This window comes from Crocuta crocuta, unplaced genomic scaffold (assembly GCF_008692635.1).
Source record: "Crocuta crocuta isolate KB4526 unplaced genomic scaffold, BGI_CrCroc_1.0 scaffold234, whole genome shotgun sequence".
NCBI classification, from domain to species: Eukaryota; Metazoa; Chordata; class Mammalia; order Carnivora; family Hyaenidae; genus Crocuta; species Crocuta crocuta.
This window is the reverse complement of record NW_027529647.1, coordinates 2,549,855-2,557,527: the sequence shown is the minus strand read 5'-3', so window position 1 is coordinate 2,557,527 and position 7,673 is coordinate 2,549,855. Positions and strand designations below refer to the sequence as shown.

Here is a 7,673-nt window from a genome sequence, read left to right as displayed (position 1 = left end):
CTTACTGCCACCAGCCCTCCAGCCCAGTGACCTTTTCTTGTGCAGAAGAAAGTATGAACACGTTCCATAAACTCGGGTGATAAATGTCACATTTCTCTGTTATTTAAAATCAGGGGCACCTCGGTGGCTCAGCTGGTTGGGCGTCCAACTCTTGATGTCAGCTCAGGTCATGATCTCAGGGTTCGTGGGCTGGAGCCCCGTGTGGAACTCTGCGCTGACTGTGCAGAGCCTGCTGGGGAGTCTCTCTCCCTCTCTCTCTGCCCTTCCCCCTTGTGTGCTTGCTCCCACTTTCTCTCAAGATAACGCGAAAAAATGAAATACGATAATAAAATACATTTATAAAATAAAGTAAAATAAAATAAAAATCACAGAATAAAAATATATTTATAGAATAAAATAAACTGACATCTGCCCGGAAATCAGATTCCAGTCTTCCCAGGACCCATCTGCATATCACCTCCTGGCCGTCTGCGTGACGTCAGCACCAGAAACGTCGAACTTAAATCTAGTTAAGCCTGCACCTCCGTTCCTGTGCTTCCCGCTGGGAACCCCACGCAGGTCCATCTTGGCAGCAAACTCCTTGCTCTCCCCTTTTCGTGAGCCTTCTGCTCCCCACCCTTGATCTGGATGAGTACTTTCAAGCATTCTTTTGCATCTTCTAAAATACATTCTGACCAGGACGTGCTGGTGTTCCAAGCATCAGCTGTGACTCCCAAGAGTCCACCTGCATTTCTATGTGACCCGCTCACCGCCCCAGAATTATCCGGCTCCACCAAGGGGCTGTCTTTGGTCCACGGCACCACCCTGTGCTGAACGGGGCTCCATTCCGTGGGCGCCCAGCCACGCCACGGAAACAGTAGCTTTATGGTCAAGTCAGGTGTGTAAGAAACACCACCGTCCTTCCTTTTCTCTAAATCACATTACATTTTCAAGCCTTCTACCCCAAAACTGTTTCAAGAGCTAGAAAACCTGTATAGACCAAAACCTGTATAGGCCTGAAACAAAGGTCAAAGAGCTACCTCTTCTTGAACGGGACCAACCACACTGAGCAGATCACGTCCCCGTAGCATAAGGTCTGCAGAAGACTGGGAGAGAAACCGGGGTGCTACCCAGCTCGGAAGTGCTGGTAAAAGCAGGCAAGGACAGTACCCAAAACGAGCCAGGGACCAGTTTCACGTAGGAACATAAATGCCCTAAACTACTGACGCAAAGCCGGCAGGATGTTGAGAAACTAAAACTTATGATCAAGTCACGTTTGCGCTAGAAACAGGAGTAAGGTTCCAGAGCAAAAAACTCACCAACGGAAATTACTACCTTAGTAGGGGAAAGGGGGGAAAGAACTATTTTTTAACAGATGCTGAAAAAGCACAGGATAGGAACCCCGTCCCACTCACGATTATAGACAATTTTCAGCAAACTAGAAATAGAAGCAACAGCAGGTTAAGATCACCCGATGAAGGCAACCTACCAGCAATCTTCGTGTCTCGTAGCGAGATGCCTGAAGCATCTTCTATCAAGTCTGGTTTTCCTCCAGGCACTCTGTTCCTGCCCAGTGGCATCTGCCTTCAGGGGGAGCCCTGCCCTCCGTTGTGGGGTGTCCCTGACGAGTTGTCCCCTAGCTCACTCCATCCAGGCGGTTTTCTGGTCTGTGCCCGGTCAGGGCCGCCCACTCCACCCCAGATGGTGGGGCCCAGCGTGGTAAGGCGGCTTGAGTGGGGAAGGAGACAGGAAGAAGAGCACTGGTTATTTTTCAAAAATGGCACCCTACTATCTTTATCATGTACTCCAGGAGAGCACTTGACCATGGGCACAAACCAGAGTAGTTCATTGCAAGTTCATAATGGCAAAACCTTGGAAATAACTCCTATGTGCCTGAATTTTTATAAACAGCTAAATATAATCTAGAAACCTTCCCTGAATGCCAAAGTAGCAGTTAAAGTGACTTGGGGTAGGATCGTGCTTAATGTTGAGGGGCGCCTGGGTGGCTCAGTCAGCCGAGCGTCTGACCTCAGCTCAGGTCATGATCCCACAGTTCATGGGTTCAAACCCCGTGTCAGCGCAGAGCCTGCTTGGATCCTCCATCACCCTCTCTCTCCCTGTCCCTCCCCCCGCCTCGCTTGCACTCTCACTCACTCTCGCTCAAAAACAAACATTTAAAAAAAAGACATAGTGCTGAGTTAGAAAAGTAATTTGCAAAACAGTAGACATGGCATGAGGGGGCAAAAACCATACCCGGTTGGTCCTCTGCGGAGAGAACATGTCCATGCAAAGTCTGGTGGTGTGTACACCACCCTGACCGGGCCAGGTCCTGGTAGCCTTCGTGTGAAAATAAAGAAAACCTATTTGTAGGTTATATGTCTTATAAGGGGAAAAAATAAAGCATCTTCTACTGACCTGATACTTGGAAGGTGATGAAGCAGGGAGGCGCTGGGCACTGAGGCTCCATGCCAGGATGGCAGGAGGAAGGGCCCCACGTGTGCCCGTCCACAGGCCCTGCCAGCAAGCGCTGCATCTGGACACATGTCTGTCCACATGACAAACCTGGGTATGCACCAGGCAGAGCGGGAACCCGGGCTGGGGCAATGCCAGGGCAGGTGTCTGGGCCCCTGCGCAGCGGGCGGCTTTCCTTCTGACGTGCCTCCCCCCCATCCAGGTGCGGCAGCAGATCGGCTACTGCCCCCAGTTCGACGCCCTGCTGGACCACATGACGGGCTGGGAGATGCTGGTCATGTATGCCCGGCTCTGGGGCATCCCTGAGCGCCACATCAGCGCCTGCGTGGAACAAATTCTTGAGGAGTTACTGATGTATGCCTACACTGACAAACTGGTGAAGACCTACAGGTGAGACCTGGGGTCCCTCAGTCCCGCCACCTCCACCAGTGAGACCGAGGTGGTGCAGAGCCAGGTCCATCAGCTCTGGGCAGTTCCTGCCACCGTGTGGACTTGTGGGAGGCGGCTCCCTCCCTCATAAGGATGGGTCCACGGCCTGGTCTGCCCCAGGGCACTGCTTCCTCTGGCCCCAAGCAGGCAGGTGGCTAAGGACAAGCAGAAGGCACCAAAGGTGTTACTATCTTGCCACTTCCCAGAGGGCTTCTGATTTTTGGTTGGCCCCCATTTCACACACGACCTTATCCTGCTGGGTCTGAGGCATCTGAACTGCTCATGTTTTGCTGAGAAGCCTAAGTTTTCTGCTGCCACCCATACTACCCAACTCAAGTGAGCTGGTCAAGCAGGGCCACGCCCTCCCCCCACCCCACCACCGCCCCGCCACAGGCTGGAGTTGTGTGCAGTGCCCCCTGGAAGTTCGCAGCAGTATCCCACTCCAGGGCTGGGAAATCAGACTTGCCCAGGAGTCAGGGGACTGTCGTTGTTGGCTCTTCCCTCTCTACTGGCTTTGACTTCAAGCAGCTTTTTGTACTTCCTTGCATTTTTTTGAAGATTACACGAGTTAATATCTGCAAAGCTTAAAACAGCCTCTTGCGCATCATAAATGCTATGTGTCCACTTAAAAAAAATGGCTACAATGGTCCTCTGTCCTTACTCCACGAACACTGCAGAGACCCTCAAAGAACGCTCATCAACCATGCGCTCACTACGTGTCCCTGTGTCCCTGTGTCCAGGGCAATGATTTGGACACAAATCATAGCCAAGTCACAATGCAACCTTACGGGAGGGTGGTGGACCACTAGGGCCGTGGACTACGTTCTGAACTGAGAAGAAAAAGTGTGTGCGTATGTGTACATGCGCACGCACACATGGGGGGTTGGGCTACCCCCCGTTGATGTTTGCCATTCACCACAACCTTCCCCCACTCTGCCCCCAGTGGTGGCAACAAGCGGAAGCTGAGCACTGGCATTGCCCTAATTGGAGAGCCTTCCGTCATCTTCCTGGACGAGCCGTCCACTGGCATGGACCCCGTGGCCCGGCACCTGCTCTGGGACACCGTGGCATGGGCCCGCGAGTCGGGCAAGGCCATTGTTCTCACCACCCCCCACAGGTAGAGCCGGGGTCTCTAGGGGTCGGTGGAAGAGCCAGAGTGGAGGCTGTGGAAGGGATGGGTTGGGTGAGGCCAGGTGGACAGAAAATTTGCCAGCAGCGGGTTCAGAGTCTGTGCGGAAAGTCCCCAGGCTTAGCCACGTGGGCCACCCCCTGAACACGGGAATCAGGAACAGTTTGATCTGGCCGACAACACCGGCCCATCTGCGTGACCTCTGACATGGGAGGCAGGCATCAGCGCCCCCGGCCCCATGTCAGGCCTCTGCCCCTCTCCCCAGCATGGAAGAATGTGAGGCCTTGTGCACCCGGCTGGCCATCATGGTGCAGGGCCAGCTCAAGTGCCTGGGCAGCCCGCAGCACCTCAAGAGCAAGTTTGGCAGCGGCTACTCCCTGCGGGCCAAGGTCCGGAGCGAGGGGCGGCAGGAGGTGCTGGAGGAGTTCAAGGCGTTCGTGAACCTGACCTTCCCAGGTGTGTGCCGCTGCACAGAGGGCCTCCGCGCCTCGTCCCTGCCGAGCCCCACGCCCCTGACCCCTGGGAGGAGGGCCGTGATTCCAAGGTCCCCGGGGCCACTCTCCCTGGCCCCGCGGCCCGGCCCTCACGGGGACACGCGGTGTCCTTGCTGCAGGCAGCGTCCTGGAGGATGAGCACCAAGGGATGGTCCATTACCACCTGCCCGGGGGTGGCCTCAGCTGGGCCGAGGTGAGCACGTACCTGGGTATCAGAGGGAGCAAACCTCTGATGTCACTGGCTTTCTGGGGTGAGGTGTTCTCCCTTCTGCATATAAGCTGCATTCAAGCCGCTGCAAGGCCTCTCCGCCGTCTCTATGGCAACGTTCACACTGTGTTCACAGAAGATAAGGATGTGTGAGCTAGAAGGTGCCCTCAAGAGATCAGCTCGTCCAACCCCTCATTTCACAGAGAGGGGAGCAGGTCCTGAGAGCGGATGCCACGTGCCCCGGGCCCGCAGCAAGCTAGAGATCCAGCCAGGGGCTCTGCCTTCTGGCACCGTCCCCAGCCAGGAGCCCTTCCCTGAAGGGGCAGGCAGCTCCGTTCCGTAGGACTCACTTCCGGGGAAGCGCTCTGGGGGCAGCTGAGAAGGGGGCCTTATAACACCCCTAGAGATACTCCCTCTTTCCACCCTCTGCTGCCTCCCCCTCCCTTGTGCCTGTCACCCACAGTGGGCTCACTCCTTCACACAGGTGTTTGACTTTCTGGAGCAAGCCAAGAAGAGGTTCATGCTGGACGACTATTCTGTCAGCCAAGTCTCCCTGGAGGACGTTTTCCTGAGCTTCACCTGCCCTATGCCCCCTACCCAAGAGGAAGAGAAACGAGAACAAGCAGAGCCAGCTCCACCCCCCTCCCAGCCTCCCTCCCCACTTCCCTCAGAATCCGTCTTGCTGTAATAAAGAGTCCACAGCCTGCCATGGGCTGCAAGGGGTACTAAGGCAGCTTGTAGACCCAGTGAGCTCAGCTCGGGGCCGAGGGCTGGTGGGGGCTCTCGGTCAGATTGGGACCTCTCACCTTTGAGGCCTGGTGGAGTGCCCAGGTGCACTGCCATAGGAAAAGATCCCCTTGCGTCCCACCTGAGTGGCCCGAAGCCTCCCTGAGACCTGGCTTGTGGAAGCAGCCTCAGAGGACCTCCTGCCATGGCTTCTCGAGGCTCGGTGGCCTGGGTGTGACCACGGCTTGTCATGACGCTGCACCTTCTGCGGTAGGAGCAGAGAGCAGGCTGATGAGTTTGCCAACCTAATTCTCTCAATTTTTCATTATTTCAATATTTGGATTTGTGGAGCTCCATCTGTTCTCTGCCCTGGTCCCTACAAACATTAGGGCAAGGCTGCCTGTGATCCCACCACCAGCCCGTGAAGTGCTCCTCCAGTGAGTAACCCGGAACTTAGGGACAACTTTCCAGAGTCAACCTATACTAGAGGCAAGATTCAGTTCAGGGAGAGGTTCTCAAAGCCGGGTTCCTAGGCGGCAGATTCTAAATCTTTCAGAAACTTGTTAGAAATTCAGATTCTTGGGCCCCGCCCCAGACCTGTTGAACCAGAAATATCTGGGGTGAGCCCCAGCAATCTGGGTTGTAAGCACCCCAGGTTCACAAGTGCTGATGCAGCTCAGGTGTGAGAACCACCGAGCTAAGGCCTGCGTGCCCCTGGCCAATACACCCTTTAGCCAAGAGCGCGAATAGATGTGGCCGGGCACTCTATCACCAGGACTCTCCTCTGAGCTGCGCCTTGTCACCTAGCCTTTCTCTCTCCAGCATCATGGTCACACATGTCCCTTCCACAAAGCCCCCTCAGCTCCTCCTCTGCAGGTAGTTCCCTCCTGCTTTCAGCCAGGCTCCGGGAACGTGTCTACGGTCCCTGACCACGCTCGCCACACTTGCCACCTCCCATCACCACTCACCCCAAACTACAGCGCTATTACATCCCTGGCTGCCACACCCTCTAGTTTCTCCATCCTTTCTCCATGTGACTGTTGTGTGGCACTCCACAGTGTCCCCNCAGGCTCACTGAACGGTGGGATCCCTCTCGGGCTCTCGGCCTCATTCACTGCTCCTCACTCCCACCTCTGCACCCGGCCCCCCTTGAATTTCATTTTCATTCACCCCCACGTCTTCAACAGCCATCTTATTCCAGTCAGGAACTTCCCTGAGCCCCTGACAATCTAGACTTTTCCAATGAGCTCTCTCACCCTCCCGAGTGGATGTCCAGTGGGAAATGAGCCCTTCTCATCCTCTGCCAGAGGCCTATCGCCCTGCTGGGCCCCCAGGGCTCTTCTTGCCAGGGTGCAGAATGGGGGTGAGGGCCCACAGCATGGCCAAGAGCACCAGTTTTCTGAAAAATAAGAGAACTTTACCTCCCCGTAAATAAAAGAAAATGATAAAGACATAAAGAACAAGAAGAGAGGACAGCTGAGGGACTCAGTTTTGGGCTCCTCAGGGGACTGGGCGTAGTGAGAATGGCTTATCATCCCCTCAAGGTGTCTAAGCTGGAAGAGCGCACTTCCGCCCCTGGGCAGGGGGGACACAAGCAACACAGTCACAGTGCAGGGGACACAGAAAAACACAGCAACAGGCAAAAAAACAGTAAGCAAAGGGGTGAGGAAGGATGAGAAATCTGAAGGGACCACCATGGACTCCTCGTGCTTTTGCGTGGGAACATGGGACATTTGGGGAGCTGCTGGACCCTCATACCCCGTGTGACCCTCCTCTCCTTCTCTGTCTGGTGCTGCAGACTGGCCCCACGTCCCCTAGGTGTGTGCCCGCCTGGGTGGTTCAATGAGCAAAGGGTCGGGGACAGAGGGGAGGTGGCGGCTTGACTTGGGGAGAGCTACTGCTCCGCCTGAAGGGCATTGCCCGGCGCCCCGAAATAACACAGGGAGCAGCAGCCAGTGAAGCCAGCGGGTGGGCGCTGCTACTTCGGGAAGGGCCCCCAGGGGGCAGTGAGGACCGGCCGGGGACAGACAGGGACGATGTCCGGTGCGAGGGACGGGTGAGCCACGATTCGCTAGAAGGGCTCGAGCGCGCCAGCCGAGTCCCTGAAAGTGCTGCGTCCCGGTCCGCGTCCGTAGCGGCCCGGCGCCGAACCAGCATTCTCCTCGCCTGAGGTGCGGGCGGAGGCGCGGCGGGTCCCCACGAGCCTTCCCTGACAGACCACGGCGCGCGGCGGACG

The 7,673-nt window shown here is 56.0% G+C and overlaps 2 protein-coding genes across 2 annotated transcripts in view; both read left to right on the top strand.

The window, feature by feature from the left end:
* The window catches only part of LOC144230441 (ATP-binding cassette sub-family A member 17-like), a 90,065-nt gene extending 84,657 nt beyond the window's left edge, over window positions 1-5,408 (top strand). Inside the window, exons 26-30 of the mRNA XM_077762778.1 lie at window positions 2,654-2,841; window positions 3,824-3,997; window positions 4,275-4,465; window positions 4,623-4,696; window positions 5,196-5,408. Of these exons, the coding sequence (XP_077618904.1) occupies window positions 2,654-2,841; window positions 3,824-3,997; window positions 4,275-4,465; window positions 4,623-4,696; window positions 5,196-5,399 (831 nt within the window). The 3' untranslated portion in view covers window positions 5,400-5,408. The remainder of the gene's footprint in view (window positions 1-2,653; window positions 2,842-3,823; window positions 3,998-4,274; window positions 4,466-4,622; window positions 4,697-5,195) is intronic.
* A 234-nt stretch (window positions 5,409-5,642) lies between these two features.
* The window catches only part of CCNF (cyclin F), a 23,231-nt gene continuing 21,200 nt past the window's right edge, over window positions 5,643-7,673 (top strand). Inside the window, 2 exon segments of the mRNA XM_077762777.1 lie at window positions 5,643-5,669; window positions 7,380-7,493. Of these exon segments, the coding sequence (XP_077618903.1) occupies window positions 5,643-5,669; window positions 7,380-7,493 (141 nt within the window).